The sequence below is a fragment of the Primulina tabacum genome, chromosome 3, assembly GCF_025594145.1.
Source record: "Primulina tabacum isolate GXHZ01 chromosome 3, ASM2559414v2, whole genome shotgun sequence".
NCBI classification, from domain to species: Eukaryota; Viridiplantae; Streptophyta; class Magnoliopsida; order Lamiales; family Gesneriaceae; genus Primulina; species Primulina tabacum.
This window is the reverse complement of record NC_134552.1, coordinates 18,469,563-18,488,606: the sequence shown is the minus strand read 5'-3', so window position 1 is coordinate 18,488,606 and position 19,044 is coordinate 18,469,563. Positions and strand designations below refer to the sequence as shown.

General features: G+C 34.3%; 1 protein-coding gene across 1 annotated transcript; it reads right to left on the bottom strand.

The window, feature by feature from the left end:
* Positions 1-10,387: 10,387 nt before the first annotated feature.
* Positions 10,388-11,926, bottom strand: LOC142538543 (protein ASPARTIC PROTEASE IN GUARD CELL 1-like; the record flags this gene model as incomplete). Its single annotated transcript, XM_075643859.1, has 1 exon — positions 10,388-11,926. A coding segment is annotated over one exon (1,410 nt), but the record flags the coding sequence as incomplete, so codon positions are not given.
* Between the last annotated feature and the right edge of the window lie 7,118 nt (positions 11,927-19,044).

Here is a 19,044-nt window from a genome sequence, read left to right as displayed (position 1 = left end):
GAGTATATTTCCCAGAAGCGTTCTGACCATGGTATGTTTTACATAGAAGTAAATGTCTCAATTAATTCCTCTTCTTGGGTATTGGATACCGGTGCAGGTGATGGCAAGAAGCAGGAGACTTAGAGATGGCGAAATATGGCGAAACATTTCTAAGATTGGGGAATGGAGCAAGGGTAGCTACAACTGCTATTGGAGACATTACTTTGATTTTGAACAATAATTTTAAGTTACTTTTGAGAGATGTTTTATATGTTCCTGAATTGGTTAAAAATATTATTTCTATTTATATGCTTGATAGAGATGATTATTATTGTGTTTTTGCTAAAGGTGTTTGCAATATTTACAAGAATGAATGTTTGGTAGGAACTGGTGAATTAGCAAACGATTTCTATAACTTAAAATTAATAGATATTCCGTTGAACAATATGGATGGGAAAAACTCCCAAATATTCTTACTTGAGAATATGAGGATGTCCTGCTTACATAAAACAGACAGTGGGTAGACAAATTGAATAGTCAATTCATTTTGTGCTATTTTGTGGGGTATTCAAAGAATTCTGTTGGATACTATTTCTATCATCCCAATGAAGCAAAATTGTTTGTTTCAAGAAATGCCACCTTCCTAGAGAAGGAATTTCTATTAGATAGAAAATGTGAGATGATAGAACTTGAAGAAATTCAAGATACTTCCTCAATAATAGAAGTTGAACATGATCCCCAACAGCCAGTAGTTGAAATACACGCACCTAGAAGGTATGATAGAATTATTAGACCACCTGCTAGATATACGCTTCTTCATGAACAAGGCTATGATGAGCCTTGTGTTGGATGTGATCCAATGAACTTCAAAGAAGCATTATCTGATACTGATTCATTCAAATGGATTGAAGCTATGCAGTATGAAATGGACTCTATGTATTCAAACCAAGTCTAGACATTAGTGGATCCACCTTAGGGAATTGTTCCCATAGGATGCAAATGAATTTACAAAAGAAAGCTTGGGGCGGATGGGAAGGTATTGACCTTCAAAGCAAGACTGGTTGAAAAAGGTTATACTTAAAGGCAAGAAATTGACTATGAGAAAAAATTTTCACAAGTAGCTATGTTTAAATCCATTAGAATACTACTAGTCATAGCAGCATGATATGACTATGAGATATGGCAAATGGATTAAAGACTGCATTCTCCAGTGGAGACATTAAAGAAGATATTTATATGTCTCAGCCTGAGGGATACACATTAGTGGAAGTGAGCATAAGGTATGTAAATTTAGAGATCAATATATGGTCTCAAGCAGACGTCCACAAGTTGGAACCTCATATTTGACAACACCATCAAGGAATTTTATTTTGTCAAGAATCCCGAGGAACCATGTGTGTACAAGAAAGTTAGTGGGAGTGCAGTGACAATCATAGTACTTTATGTTGATGATATCCTACTCACTGGGAATGATGTAGTATTACTACAATCAACTAAAGTATGGTTAGCAAGTAAATTCTCCATGAAAGACATGGGTGAAGCATCCTATGTATTGAAAATACAAATCTATAGAGATAGATCGAAAAGGATGCTGGGGCTCACCCAAGCGACTTATATCGATATCATTCTGAAAAGATTCTCTATGGAATAATCCAAGAGAGGATACTTACCAATGTATCATGATGTTACTCTATCTAAAGCAATGTGCCCCAAGACTGATGAAGAGATAGAGATAATGACACGTATTCCATATGCGTCAGCCATTGGTAGTATCATATATGGCTTACGCTCTGAGTGTTACAAGCAGATATCATACGAACCCTAGTCCAATGCATTGGAAGGCCGCAAAAGATATTCTTAAGTATCTAAAGAGGACTAAGAACTTGTTCATGGTCTATGGGGGTGGATAATTAAAATTGGAAGGCTACAATGAATCTAGCTTCCAAAGTGATGTAGATGATTCGAAATAGACACCTGGTTTTGTATTCATGCTCGATGGTGCGGCTGTCTATTAGAAGAGTTCCAAGCAAGACACTGTTTCGGATTCCACCACTGAAGCTGAATATATTGCTGCATCTGCTGCAGCCAAAGAGGCAGTTTGGATGATGAATTTTTTCCAAGAGTTGGGCGTCATTCCTAATAGAGTTGATCCAGTCTAGGTGTACTGCGACAACACTGGTGCCGTTGCACAAGCAAAGGAACCAAGGTCTCATCAGCGATCCAAACATAAACTGAGGAAAATCCACATCGTCTGGGAGATTGTGGGAAGAGGCGATATATCAGTCGACAGAGTAACCTCTGCAGATAATGTTGTTGATCCACTTACAAAGCCCTTGCCAGGACAATTGTTTGATAAGCATCGCGAAGCAATGAGATTAAAGTTTATGGATATTTGGCTATAGGGCAAGTGGGAGATTGTTAAAGTATTTGGCTATAGGTTAGCTAAGGAATTTCGACTCAAGTGTAATAAACAATCTTTATATTAATATAATTTAACTTTTTATGGTTTCATTTTACTTTATTTGTGTACCCATTCAATCAGCTTATATAAATTCCTTGATTATACTTTAATACAAATGAATCGTAATTCGATATTGAAACTCATTTGTAAACACTGTATATTCTAAATTCGTTCCTAGTCGATTCAGCCGCCTAAAACAAGGATAAAGGTCGCTTGAAATTGAGACTAGCATCTATGATGTTGTGTACCGTCTTTATGGTAAGGACATAGAGATGTCCAATCATACATATGGGTAATCATACGATGATTGTACTAGACAACGCTCCATCGGACTTTCCAAGTGGTTATCATTCATCGAGAGAAAAAGTCCGTGGTTGTGATTGTACATGATTAGTCCTTACAACCTGGGACAACACCTGAGGCTCTACATACTAGGATTGTGCTTTGACTCGTTTACCGACTCCGCGAGGGTCACAAGGTGGCGAGGTTGGGTGCAATTGCGACATATGTAGGAGCCGGTGCATTGTAGTCGGGGATTCACCGCTCATCTACGTGTATGGATATCCTATGTGATCTAATGAAATAATAGTGCATGAAATCTCTGACCAAAGTGTGATATGTACATTAGGGAAAGAGTTCGTTAGTTGTGCATGAGATGACACTATGAATATTGCATAATTGTATCACATAGCTATCGAATTAATATGCAATCTTCGATGAACCAATGGTTCCAGATTCGATCGGGATATATGATATGAAGGGACCATACTGTACGTTAACCATAACCGACTGGTTTTTGCAGGCACTATCAGTGATATCTAGGGAATTTGGGACGCTGCTACTAGACACTCTTAGCATGATTCGATGGGTTTAATTAGAAAATGATTTCTGACATTATCATGATCAAATGTTGGTGCATGGAATGGGGCAAATTATGGTAAGCCCAAATAAAAAAAATTGTCCTGAATCATAGAGAGTTGTGAACCCACAGCTAGCTGTATCCCTGAACCATTGAGGGTCACACAAACACTGGTTTACTTGTTCCCGTTGAGATTGAATTTATAAGAAATAAGTTTGATATGATAAATCGATAAACTTATAAATAAATTTTATAAAAGCTTATAGAAATTTTGATAGCATGACTGCTTAAACAGTCAAAAGGAGTACACCTGTCTTAATTTGTAATTTGTGATCTCGAAATTAAAGTGTGCATCATAATAACAAATAAATTAAAATTGTCACATCGATGATGTTGATCGTCGATCGAGATTATGATAATATTAATATAATGGGAGAATGAATCATGAGTTTGTAAGAGTATAAGTACGTCATGATAATTTATTAAAGTTTAAATGAGCATTAATAATTAAATTATATTTTAAATGAGTTAAAATATAGCCCATTAATTTTTATAAAATATGATATTGATTTATGTAATATGAAAATATTCATAATACCATAATTTTTAAAAACCATGTACACAAAGCAAAATAAGATTGATACATAATATTCTCAATATATATGTATTGATTCGAGAACCATGATTGGCATGTAATAAGAATATTTCATTAATTTAATTAATTAAATGAATGATTAGTATTAAAATAAAGATTTTTTATCCTTATTAAAGAGCATGCATTCGGTGGGAATAAAAGAGGATTAGAAGAGGACCGAAGTTTTGAGAAGAAAAGAAAAAAAAAATTTCAATCGGCCACTCTTGCTCTCAAAAGCTTTTGAACCAATTTGTTTTCTTGATCTCAAATACAAAATATTTTCTATGCTTTCTAGTTCAAGTTAGAAGATGAATAAATATTCCAGTCGTGGACTTGATTCGGAGATCGAAGATATTTCTTAGGGAAATTCGACAAGTGCTATATCCGCAAATATCGGAATAGTTGGAGCCTAGTGAATTAATTCACTAAAGGTATAACTTCTAACATCCTATGAATGTTTATGTTTAATTTAAATCATAAGAGTGTAAATATTTTGATAGTCAAAATAAAAATTTTTAAATTTCCGCTGTGATTTGGACACGAGAAAAAAACAAATCCCAACAGGGTAATAATATGATGATTGTACCGGAGAACCTTTCCTAGGAGTATAAGTCCAACATGTTAAATAATTAAAGTTCTTAATGGACTTTTAAATTAATTAATTAAACTAGTTGGACTAGTCAAATTAATTTACAAAGCTCATTAATACTTTGTTTAATTAAGGAACCATAAACCTATAATTAAAAAAAATTAGGTTAAGGACTCATGGATTAAAAATCCACAAAGCCTAGCCTCCATGGAATGAAATTTTCGAAAAAAAACTCTCTTCCTACTTCTCCAAAATTTCGGCCATCTCAAAATATTTTATGGTTTGAGCCGTCGTTTTGTTTTTTATCTCAACGTTAAATCTCCTTTAAATTTTCTAATGCAATTTAGAGGATGAACAATTATTTCAATAGTGTACTTGATTGGAGATTGAAGAAATAAGATTTCAAAAAAATCGTTCACAGAGAATACTACAAGAGCTATCTCTGCCAATCCCGGAATAGCTTGTTTCAAGTGATTTATTCATTAAAAATATATTCATATATACCATATGAATGTTTATTTTATTCAAACCATTCGAGTATCCGAAGACGTTATTTGAACGTCAAATTAAAATTTTTAAAACTTATGATACGTTTTGGACATGAAAAAACCGATTTCCAACATCATATATCATAATTCTATTTAAACTGCAAAGTGAAAAATGTTACATGAATAATTTTATTTTCATACTCAAATTTTTTTTTTTGGATGTCATCTAGCTGGGAAGAGTGTTAATAATGCGCTAAAAACCTTTCCTTATGATTTTTTTTATTTATTATTTTAGTTATACTAAAAAAATTAATTATTTTTTATTATTTTGTATGAATTAAACTAATAATATTTTTGTTAGTTTATTTTTTTAGAAAATAATGATTATATTAATTCATTTATCAATATAAAAAAATAAATTTATTTTTATTACATGATATAAAAAATTTAAATTTATTTTTAATTTTTATATCGAATTTATTATTATTTTTAATGTGTAATATCTAATTTATTATAATATTTTATTAATATAAATAGCTAAGTTAATTATTTAAGCGAACAAAATTAATTTTTAAATTAATTAACTTTTTTATCATATAAATTAAACTTATATAAAATTTTAGAATAAATTTTGTGATAGATGTAATGGTCTAAAGGAAATTATAGTTATATTTGATGACACAGAGAATATGCTAAAATAAACTTATTGATGCTTGATAGAGGTAGATGAAAAGAAAAATTATTAAATTAATTAATTTTTATGATAAAATATTTACCACTAGGTAAAAAGTTATAACTGTTAGTCAAGACATAATTTTATTTCATCATACTTATGGCAACACAGAATGCACTTATTTGAGAGTTATCTGTCAGGCTGTAAGGTCCATGGGTTCCGAAAAATATGTGAGGTCTTTAACTCCTAATCTTTATTACAATGCAATGATTAGAGTTAATTAATTATAACTAAAAATGAGTAAAAATTTCTTTACAATGAGCTCAAAATATATCAAATATGATTATAATATTGAAAATAGTAAATTCACTGCATTATATCGTAAGCCTTGTTACATGTTCTACGCTAGACTGACCATCTTCCGCCGAATATAAAGTGAAGTCAGAATGCGGTATCCTCGTGGATAAGGATTATCACGATCAACAAAATCAGGGTGTGACTTGTGAAACACTATTCGATTGATTGGCCCCACCCTTGGGCCATTAAACTCTTGAATAACATCATGTACAGTCTCACAATCAAGGACTAAAGTCTGTCGTAATGGGTGTGGGGAATATATTGGCCTATGCCACTCATTCACCATTATTGTAGTTTTGGTGTCTTAGCCCCAATTCATCTTACCTCATGTACAGAGGAGTATATTTTCCTTTCATGACAGATCTCAGAATCGGTGTTTCCTCCAAGCAATGGTTTTCACCTGCTTGATAACTTCCCGACCCCTTGCTTTGGTCCTCACACAACTTACTTTCAGTCTCTTTAGGTTTACAATTTATGGAGACTTATTCTCCTCATTCCAATATTTTCTCCATTCTTTTGTTTCTATCATAAAGTCTATAATGACAGCAGTAAAAGCTTTGGTCATTTTTTCATATTACCGCAAATATATTTCTCCATGGACAACATAATATTTTCTGAAACTCCTTCGCCACCCCAGAAAATGCAATTTCTTCTTTCATAGCATCTTCTTCGAACTTGTTACAAGTTGTTCGATTGATCTTCCATCAGCATTATTTACTTCTTGTGAACGATAACTTTCCCCTGTGATGGAGGAATTCATTCATGTTTCTTAATTAGTACACTTTAAGGCTTTGTGTTCTCACATGGCGTGTCAATTTGTTTATCACGAAGCGATGCTCTACTTCAGAAAAGGAATTAGCTACTGTCATTTCTTAGTTTGAGAGCTCTCGGATACAATATTTTTATTGTCACAACCCCGATAAGCATTCAAAGAAACTTGTAATTTAGTTGCAAATGATGATACTTTTTTAAGCCATGGCTACTTTTTCATAGTAAATATCTAAATCTTTTTTCTTCACAAAAAAAAAAAAAAAAAAACCAATATATATACTACAAGAGTTGGTTTTTATACGAGAAATTATCATATTATAAATATTATAAAAAAGGTTATCTATAGTCATAACTTTCAATTTTGATATATTATGTTATCAAAATCAAGTAACATCAATATATATCATCCATGTTTGGAAATTATAATTATTTGTGTCACATCACTCCACGCGAGAAGTTGTCAAATTTTTGGGACGGCATTTCATGACTGATTTGGAAGGAATAGCCGATGGCCCCGTCAACGTTTGGTCTAAACGAATTTGGGAAGAAATAAGAAAATCGGTGGATGAATTAGGCATAAAAAAATATTACATAAAATTCTTTCCAAAACAATATTATTACAAACGGGTTGCACACATACACAACATGTGTACACGACCACGTACATATGGAAACATCACAATTTTGATGATTTTTTGTGAAACAAATTCACTTGAGAGTTTTGATGATTTTTAATGATTTTTTCAAATGATAGACTTTTATGAATTTGATAGATTTTTATTAACTTTTACGGAATATCACAGATTTATAAACAGATTTATGTGGATTCATTTATAATTTTTTGCAAGATTTTTATAAACTTCTGTGAATTTTTCTTTTATAGAATTTTATAAATTTTGTACTTAATTATAATATATTATTTTTTATTAATTTATTTGAACTAATAATTAATTGACATATATAACATATTCAGTTTGAAATAGTTTTTCAATATTTATATTAATAAATAAATTTATTTATTTAAAAGTTAAATAATTTAATCTTTACATGTATATATGTGTGGGTTTGTATTCATGTTTGTAAATTTTTTAAAATATATCAATTGATTAATCTGTAACATTGTTTTTGAATAGATAATATACATGTGAAAAAAAATATTATTTAGCATTATCTGGATATAATTTTGTGTAAAAATATCATAGCTTACATGTTAATTGAAAATGTTAAAAAGAATTTAAAAAATCATGGTTGTTGTGAGGCTATTCAATTATTAAGAACTAAGCAAAAAAATTTTGGATAATCTTTTATTATTATTGAATATTACATTAATTTGTATAAATCATAAATTAAAAGTCATAAAATCAATTTTAGAATTCAAAATTTCGTATTATATTAAAATAAAAAATTATTAAATGAACAATTAGTCAAAAATGAAAAATTTGAAAAGAAAATATGAAAATATATATAGAAATACACTTCGAAAATTTGAGAGAGTGATAGAGATAGATGAGATATGAGAAGATATGAGAAGATGTGATGTGAAGTGACACAGAAAGAAATAAATAGCTTGTGCATGAGTTAGAAGTTTTAAAAATCAATCCAAATCTTTGGTTGAACCAAATACAATTTTTACAATTTATAGTTGTACCTTACTCTTTAATGTTTGTATGTTAATGAATTCCATGAAGTTATTAAAAGTCTATTGAAAATTTAAATACCTATTGACTTTTAAAACTCTTATAAAAGTCAATGTTGAATACCACTTGACTTTTTAAAACTCTACGAAAGTCTATTTTGAATACCACTAGATTTCTAGAGTATGTAAAAGTCGGTAGTGTCGATGCTACCACACAGGGCAGTGCCCTCACAGGATCTGGCCCGTTGATTTTAAAGAAATTGATGGACCCCGCATATGAATTGGTGGACCCCGCATATGTGTGGTTAAAACTGGGACCTTTGATCTTCTCATGGGGGCAATGTGCCCCATGAGGTAGGGTGAGATATTCCGTAAAAGTCTTAATTGAATACATCTAAACTTTTAAAATCTACAAAAGCCATTAAAAGTTAATAAATCTCCTACATTGAATACACCTCTTACGATTTTAATTATCTTTCACTCGGAATGAAATGACGATAATGTCACCTCAACATTCTATATATATATAAAAAAATTTCTAAACCAACAACTAAAATTTTCAAAACTGAAAAGATATATATATGATTAAAATTAATATATTTACAAACATTGTTAACCTTTTTGTAATAATAAAATATAATATAATACAACAAGGTGAAATAGAAATCCAAGTCTCCATCGAATGGAAGGAGACAAATCCACTTTCGAACTTATATATATCACATGGACCTCGCAGCTTTGGTGCCATTATTATTACATTAAATGTGTACCTAACCACACGTAAAACAGTTCAATATAAAAGGAAAATACATTGAATATCTCTTCTCTGCCAACAACAAACAAACGTCGGCTTAAATGTTGCCCCACACCCACAACTCCTCCCCCCCAACAGATTTTTAATTAATTAATTAAATCACTTATTTTCCTTCCTCTTCTCCAATTTTTCACTTCCAAATTAAATGGTACTTAATTAAATGAGAGCATTTATTTCTGTTTACACCATAGTCAATGATTTCATTTCGGTTGTCTCGAGATAAACATCATTTGAAATACATACATAAAATCTTTCTTCAAATCAAATATCCCATTCGAACATAACTTAATAGATCACAATGTTATGGTATTTATTGTATATCTAAACCAAACTGTTCACGAGCTATTCGGAACTTGACTTGATAAAAGATCGTCTGAGATCGTTCGTTATGCTTATCGAGTTGATGAGTTCGACAATTTTATCGAGCCGAATTCAAACTTAAAAATTGTTTGTCTCCTAAGCTTGCGAACCTGTTCCCGAGACCGTGCCCGAACTCGACTAGTTTGTTGATCTAGTTTATTGGTCATGAATTTTTGGCTCACGTTACTATTTGATTGAAATGTAAATTATTGAATCTTATGAAATGAGAATTATACATTTTAAATTTCATTTATTAGTTATTTTTAATTAAAAATATTCGATGAACTCTAAAACCATTTTTGTTTAACGAACTTGAACCATAATCATTTAAAATACTTGCAAGTTTTTAAACAATAAAATATTAGAAAATTAAACATAAAAATTAAAAAACACTTGAAACAAACTCTTAACAAATAAAATATATAATATTAAAATTCATAAGTACAGTATAGGGTGAAATTCAATTATCTTAATATAAAATAATACGAACCTGACCTTATTTAAGTACATATGCTATATGTTTTAAATATATGATTTAATTCGATTCGGCAAAAACTTATTTGAGACGTCTCACGTGTCTTATCTTGTGAGACATATATCTTATTTGAAACATCCATAAAAAATATTACTTTTTATACTAAAAATATTACTTTTTAGTGTGAATATCAATAATATTGACAATCTCATATATAAAAATTAGTAAAATCATCTCACATTACCTATTATTCGACTTTTTTAAGGGCAAAGAAAGGAAAGAGTCGGGTAGTGAAGTTTAATATATTTTACAACTTTGTTTCCTTGTCTTTGCTTAAAGGTAAATCACATGCAATATTTAATAATAATAATATTAAAAAACTAATTATCAGCCAAATTTGCTTATGTCCGCTGCCACTGACTAGCATTTATTGGGGCTGAACCCAACAATTTTGTTGGCGAGGTCGTAACTGACACGTGTCCCCTGCTGCTGCACGTTACCGATGATAGACAGTGAACCCGACGACGGCGCGAATGCGAAGCAGAATTTCCCGGCGTCGTCCACCGGAATTAGATAGTTGCTCGGCGACAGACGCAGAGCTCTGCCGCCCGCGAATTGAAGCGACACCGTCGGGACGCTGACGGAGGTCTTGGAGGACAGATCGTAGCACGTGTCGAATAAGGCGAAGCCGGTGGTGGGGGATGGCAAATTCTGGCTACTCATGGCTACGAAAGCGTCTCGCATGGCGTTGTACGCCTCCGTCCTCAGCCGCGTCACGGCCGTGCCGGAGTCGACGATCACTCCACCTTTACCGTCGCCTCCGATTTCGAATGTGGACGCTGGTACGTTCACCGGCTGGCCGCCGACGTTTATACCGGTGAGGCCCACGTAGTGGTAAGTGCTGATTAAAGAGTTCTTCAGCAGAGGTGCCAAGATCGAGTCGCTGGGTTGGGCGGCGTTGAATTCAAGAGTGGAGGATGCGCTCGAATCGCGGTGTACTAGGCAGTACGAGAACGATGTAGCTCTGATTTGAGAAGCTAGAGACAAAGAACCGCCGCCCAGCCCCAGCAACCCGTCGGCGGCGACAAACAGCCCTTCGTTATCGTGGCCGCACCCCAGAGCCACGTTAGAAACCGAGCCACCGCCGAAGGACATCGTCTCGGTGACGAAATCCCCAACTGTGTAGGAGCCATCCCCGTAGGAGACCTGGTAAAGACATGTGTCCGTACGGCAGGCGGAGACCTGGAGGGCGGCGCACTGATGCGAGTCACAGGTGAGTTTCCGGTAAGTCGAAGAAGAAGAAGGATTGAAGATAGGGCCCGTCTGCTGGTAACAGTCGGTGCAAGGCTGGCATTGCAGCCAGCTGATGTCACTCCCCGTGTCGATAACCATATAGATTTCCTTCGCGGGCGAGCCGAGCCCCACCCGAGCAAAGTACTCCCCACTCCCTTGGCTAATCCCCGAAGTCACCGGAACTTCCAGCCCTTCCGGCTCGAGATCTGAAGTCGAAAAACCCGAAACGGAGAGCGAGTGCCTGGAGAGCAGCGATTGGACTCGAGCTTCATCTCTGGCGAGTCGGGAGAGAGTGAGCGAAGTATAATTCTTTAAAGTACGGTGAAATAGCCGGAGCAGTGAGGATCTCGACCGGAGAGTGAGGATGAAGGAAGAATTACCGGTACTAACTCCAAGGGATTGAAGATTTACAGCGTCTGCAGCAGGTTTCTCCGAGGAGAAGACTCGGCGAGCTTGCAGTAACGAGGCAGAGACATCAAGAACCTGAAAGTTCCCATTATGTTTCTTGTAATGAAGCGAAGCCTGAGAGAGGGCCAATCACTGACAAGAGAAATAAGAAGAAAACAGTTCCTTTGAATGTGGCCATATTTCTTCCCAGACAGAGAGGAAAGCTTGGTGATGGAACATGCATGGCCCTGGATTTTATATAATTTCTATTATAATAATAATAATGGTACAATGAATGCAAGTGGTTACAAATGATTTTTGATTTGGTAAAATTAAAAGTAGTTTGTCCAAAGTGAGAGAGACTTAATGTGTATATATATACATGTATAAGGTATGTATGTAAATTCACATCAACGATATTCACGTAAGTGCGCAAAAAATCAAATATATACATATGTTAAAAATGATTTTTGTTTTGGTAAAACTATAAGTAGTTTTGTCCAAAGTGAGATAGCCTTGAACGTATATATACATACATCCGTCACGTGGATATCAATTTCAGGTCAACGATAATCACACAAGTTCATAAAATCAAATACGTATGTATAGATCAAATAAGCAATCGTCAATTGATGACGGAACGAAAAGACCTAAGATTTAGTGTGTGTAAATGTGAATGGATGGATGCTAGTAAAATAGTTGCATCAGATATTTTCCGAATAAGGAAGCTTGATGGATATGTGTCATAGCCTATTTCGATTGGCAACCATTTTAGTTCGTATGTATTGAACCCTCGTTAACTTGCTCGTATTCTTCTTACATTTTTGGTCTATGTAACCATAGTTTTGGATCGTTATCTTTGTTTTCGGTTTATTTGTGTTGATGAGAAATAGAGATAATAATTATAATATGATCATTTCTATTTCTTCTGTATAAATTATTTTAGGTTGTATTTGGATGAATGAATATGAAATATATGAATTTCGATTATATTTTTATTGTTAATAATAAAATAATAAATGAATTCTTAAATCGACACTTAACTTATTTACACAGTTATAACACACAGTAGAATGAATTTCGAAAACATTAGTTATTGAGTGAACTTGAATTACGTCATAAATAGTATGAAATATCATGTAAATATCGAAAACATTGATCTGATGTTTATGATCTTCTTTATCTAAACTAAAAAAAATATATTTAAATATATTAATTTGAAATCTATCGATCCAAAATACTGGCGTAAAATATGCAAATATACATGAGTGAACATTATATCAAACATATAATATATATATATATATATATATATATATATATATATATTAAAACTTAAACATAGAGTTTTGTCATAATATTTAGTTTTGTCTCGTGAGAACGTCTCACAAGAGACCTACTATTGAAAAAAAGGTGTACATATGCTTGATTTTACTTGGAAAAATAAAATTTTTAGTTTACATGTCAAATATGTTTAGAAATTATTGGATAAAGTTATTTTGATAAATTTGGATTAGTGTTACTGTAAGGCCCGAGAAATTTATCCTGTTAATCTGAAACGATTTAGTGATTAATTGATGCGATTATAGACGGAATGAATCAGACCGTGAAAGACAAGAAAAGACGCGAAATATGTGCGAGGGAGATGCCATCCGCGCACATGCGCGATCTGGTGCGCACACATGCGCGGATTTGGCAGAAGACCCCGCGCATATGCGCGGCGTGAGGGCGCGCATATACGCGAGGTGTCCAGTAGCCAAGGGGCTGGAACAGAACATTGCGCGCACATGCGTGACGTGAGCCGCGCACATGCGCGAGGTAGGCAGAGAGTGGCGCGCACATGCGCGAAATGTCCAGAGAAGTTGGCACATATGCGCCGGATGGAAGCGCGCATATGCGCGAGTTGCATTGCACGAGACAGTAGGTCTCGCGCATATGCGCGACGATGGGGCGCGCATATGCGCGAGCTGCCGTGAGTCAAACGCGCCGAGACATATTGTCTCGCGCATATGCGCCGAGTGATGTCGCGCATATGCGCGAGACGTGCAGGTTGAAGGATTAGCCACTTGCCTTACATGCACGAGATGTATATATATATATACTAAACCTCTCAAAAATCTCTCAAAAACATAAATAAATAATCTTAAAAATCTTTAATCATAAAGCATGAGTCAAAAGTCATAATGCGGAAAAAGTAGAAGCGCTGGTCCTCGGGTTGTGTGCGCCTTCAGTCCAGTCAAATCACCCATCAAGTCCTCCCTCAATACCACCTGCATCCATCACACCTAGTGAGTCTAAAGACTCAACACACCATAATCTTGATAAGGAGTAATACGTAATACAGTCAACATATAACGGTGAAAAATATTTGTACTTAAAATATCGTTTTCATGAAGACGCATAAACATAAACATTTTCGTAAATATTTTCATGATGCATAAAACTTTAAACATAACATTTTCATAAAATACTTTTCCATGACATGCAATCATAAACCTTAACTTTTTCCTTTTTCCTCAACATGACATGACATAAAACCTTTAACATGATCATGAACATTTTCCTTTTCTTTTCCTCTTTTCTTTTGTTGAATTCAGATCATTAATTGTGACTTTCCTGATCATGCTCATGAGGGTCGATGGATCCATCTACATAAAACCATAGTACTGGGCGGCGGGGGACACCAGCAACACTATCACGGGTCAACTGGGCCCTGGCCTATCATGATTCGAATAGAAATACGATCGTCGGGGCTCCCTCTGGGGCCTTTTCCCATAAATGAGCTCCCTCTGGGGCCTTTTTCCCTCACGATATTCCCATTCTTCCGTTACCACAAAACCGGTACCACATATCCGTTACCACATATTCGCAATGATGGAAACACGATCGTCGGGCTCCCACTGGGACCATAACCCTCACGACGTCGCCAACATTAACGAATTAGTCACAATTGTTTCACATCCTTCAACATTTTTCATTCACATCACTTTAGAAAAATCATGAATATCATTACGTTTTTCATTTTTGAAACCAAGCACGCAACATGTATTTTAAATGTCTTCTTAAATCATAAAAATCCCTTAGACATTTAACAATCATCATTTAATCATGAACAATTCATAAACATTTAAAAATAATCATATTTTAGTAAAAATAGCATTTAGGGCACTGCCATGACCTTTACTAATTTCTAGGTGTAAAAAGACCGTTTTAACCCTAGACGTAAAATTCCTTGGTTTTGACTTTTATCTTGATTTCATGACTCTAACATGTTCCAAATAATTATTTAAGCCTACATGAATTTTTTCATATTTTTATTTAGCTTAAATCGAGGACTTTTAATTTAATCTTTAAATAAGACGTATTAATACGTTTTAATCCCGAATTAAACCAAACCTTAATATAAAATTTTCAAATTAAAAACTTAGACTTCTAATAATTATTTAAGCTTAACCCTAATTTTTCATAATTTTATAAGGCATAAAACTAGGTGTTTCAATTAGTTATTTAATTAGCGTTTCATGTGGCGATTAAATCCCGAATAAATCCAAAACTCATTATTTTGATCCCAAATTTTAAACATAGCATTTTTAAGATTTATTCTACCCTTCCAAGTCATGAGCCACCCCCATGGACCCATGGATTCAATTTTTGTCTTTAAAATCTCGTTTTTGACCCTTCGACGAACACACCGAGCCATCTCCTAATTTACACGAGCCACGCCCGAGCCACCTTGAACCAAAACCTAGCCAACCCATCTAGGGACCCTACTGTATAAGCCCAGCCCGAAAAATAAGCCCTGGCCCGATCAAAATCTTCCTGGAAATCGCCATAAAATTCTGCACGTGTGTGTGTTGGTAGTGTCCATGTTGAATTGGGTTTCCTAGTTGCCTAGGACTCTTCCAGCCATCTAACCACTGACCCCTCATGACCCTACCCTTCCCTGGAGGGCGCCTAACCCAAGCCCAGACCATCCCAAGCCCCTGGACAACAGCAGCAAACCACTGAACCAGTGGCAGCAGCCTCGCTCAACTCCATCTCCTCTCACGTTTCCATGTCTTGCTCGTGCCAGCAGTTACCCAAGCCACTCCAGCCCCTGCCCAGACCATCGTGCACCCTCTTATGACCCTAAGGACCTAGCCCAGCTCAGCCCCAAAGCCCCTGGCCGAGCCACAAAGTCTGCACAATCTCCTGCCCACCTGCGCAGCTTTCTCCTTGAATCTCACGGGTTGGAGTCCTAGCTTGCTAGGACTCCTCCCCAGCCCTCTTGACTCGAGTCCTAGCGGGGCTAGGACTCTTCCCTTGACCCAGGCACTACCCTAGCCAGGCCCTGGTCCCAACCAACCCAAGCCCAGCCAGCAAAATCCCATAGAACCGAACCCTTCAACACTAGGACAGCAAGTTGGTTCCAACTGTAGTTTACTTGTTTTGCAACGTATTAGGTGTGATCCTAGGACTCTATATTTCATGTAAAACCATCCTTAAATCTTACCTAATCATGGCAGCCCCTTAGGATCATGTTAAACATAAATTTTGGATCAACATACATGATTTAAAAACCCTTCTTGATGCAAAAACGAAAATATAACCAAGTTTCCCTTATTTTTCATGCAAAATACAATTAAATAAATACTATAGTGTAATAGATGTTTGAAGGAAAGAATATGGAGTGCCTTTGCGTATTTTACGCACGAAAAACCGTTGGCGATTGAAGAACGGCGACGAACGACCTTGGCCTAGAAGTTCCTTGAAACCTTCAAACTTTCAAAATTTCCTATCAATATGCCGTGTCCTTGAGGGAAAACTTTGGTGAAATAATTCTGAAAGTGGCGTGTAAATTCAAGGGTTTGGGATGGGGTTTACAATATTTTATAGTTAATTAATCTTTAATTAAGCTTAGGCCCATTAAGTAGATAATTTAGGTCCATTAGTGCTTAATTAGAATTTTAAAAATAGTTTGTTTAAATAATTTTGTGAATTTATTAGCCGGGTTTGCCAAAAAGATCGCATTTTGTTGAAAAGCCAACACCGATAAAATTTTCATCCCGGCGTATAAAATCACCTCAAAACCCCTTATTTTCAAAAATACTAAAAAGCATCAACCATATTTTTAAATAATTAAAAATAATTATTTAATAAAAACATTTTACATTTTTCAGCCCTCGGTCCCCGTTCCTCGATCGCCACTTGAATATTCCTTAAAAAATACAACTTTTATGCAATCATGTAGAAAAATATATTTTAAATATGCAAGTGTGCAAAACATAATTAATTCATGCAATTAAAACATTTAATTAAAATACAAAAGAATTTAATAATTGCATGTACGTGGTTTGCGTGGACTTTAAAATTTTCGGGGCGTTACAGTTATGATTTTTCGGAGTTGATTTGATTGAGATTCGATATCAGAACTGTATTGTTATTGATTATAAGTTGTACCGATATTGATTATGAATTCGGGTATTATATCTGTGATGTTGAGATTGACGGGGTTATCGAGACTGTATTGTTATACCGTCGAAAATCAGTAAATTGATATTGATCAGATTCGGTAGTGATTTTGATTATATCGTGATATCGTCGATATGGATTAGATTGTATCTTGATTCGATATTGATCAGATTATGTTTGATTTGAGTATTGATCAGACTATATTTTGAATTGAGTTGCATATTGAGATTGTGCCTATGCGATATTGTATTTCAGATTGATATGGACAGATTTGACTCTGAGACTTCGACTTCGTCAGACCGAGAAGATAAAGGTATAAATTAATGTTGAGTTGGGATTGCACAACTCGAGTAAGGTTTGACTTGAGTCTCCCGAAATCACATACTTTATTTTATTGCATTGTTATTTGCAATTGAATGATATTGATATCTTTGATTTATTGATTGATGTACGCAGTCATAGGCGGATACGTCTAGTCGTACACGAGTGATCTTGTGACAGAAGCACCTGATAGTGGTGGGAACGCCACGGGCACATTGCACGATGTCACAAGATAGGATATTGGTGAAAATGCCAAAGTCTGTGACGGTTATGTCAAGACACCGGACGTTTGGCTATATCGGAGTTGATAGAATTGGAGTTTCTTCTATTACTGGTGTTCGATATGGAAAGAGCCAAAGTCCGTGAATAAGAACATGCCACCACCCCGATCGGGAGTGTAGGTGGGTGTATGTTCTTATTCCGATCGGAATCCCTAGATTATGACTGAGTCGAGTCTGAGAATCACGGAGAGTGATTCATTGCTTGATATGGAATTATGTTCTTGATGATGATATATGTTTAGAATATAATTTATTCTTGATATTGATTCATGTTTAGGATTATAATACATGTGATGAATATTTGATTCATGTTCTGATTTTGATACATGTTATGAATGTTTATTTCATGCTTTTATATTGTTTATATGAAAGACATGTATACATGATTTATACTGGGAATATAATTCTCACCGGAGTTATCCGGCTGTTGTCTTGTTTGTATGTGTGCATGACAACAGGTGGGACAAGATCAGGGTCAAGAAGAGAACGAGGCTGAACTAGATAGCGTGGAGATCCGAGCTCAGAAGTAAATTAGGAGTCAGTACTGATATTTAGTTGAACCTAGTGAATTATTGTAGACAATACAGGATTTGTATGTTTGTATTTAATATGTAATTCAGATTGATTTACATAACGTTTCCGCTTTGTATTTTAAAAAAAATTTAGACACTGTTTATTATCATTGATTAAATTGTCCTAATGAGGATTAAGAACATGATTAGCGTCCGGGTCCTCACAGTTACAATATAATAACTCAGTATTTTTCAAAAATGTAAAAAAAATAATAAAATAGTTCATTTTGTTTATTATTTTTTCGCTGAAATAATTGTGATTTTTTTATTGATATAGAAATCTTTTTATTTATCTACTTTATTTAGTTCATATAGTTTATTCTTCTTAAATTTTTTAATACAACATTTTTTAATTTTATTTAGAAACTTACACCATCAAAGGTATTTTCTTACTGTAATATAATTAAGAAAATGACATTTTTGTGTGTGTTTATTTATTACATATATCTATGCTATACTATCAAAGTCGATGGGCTTATAATAACTAATTTTGATGTATGATATTTTTTTATAAAACAAAAATATTTGTTTTTGTCAAATTACAAAATATTCTAGTTTATTTAATAAAAATATATTAACCTATTTTAATATGCATCTTATCTATATCTATCATATCCTAACAAATTATTTCTTTATATTTATC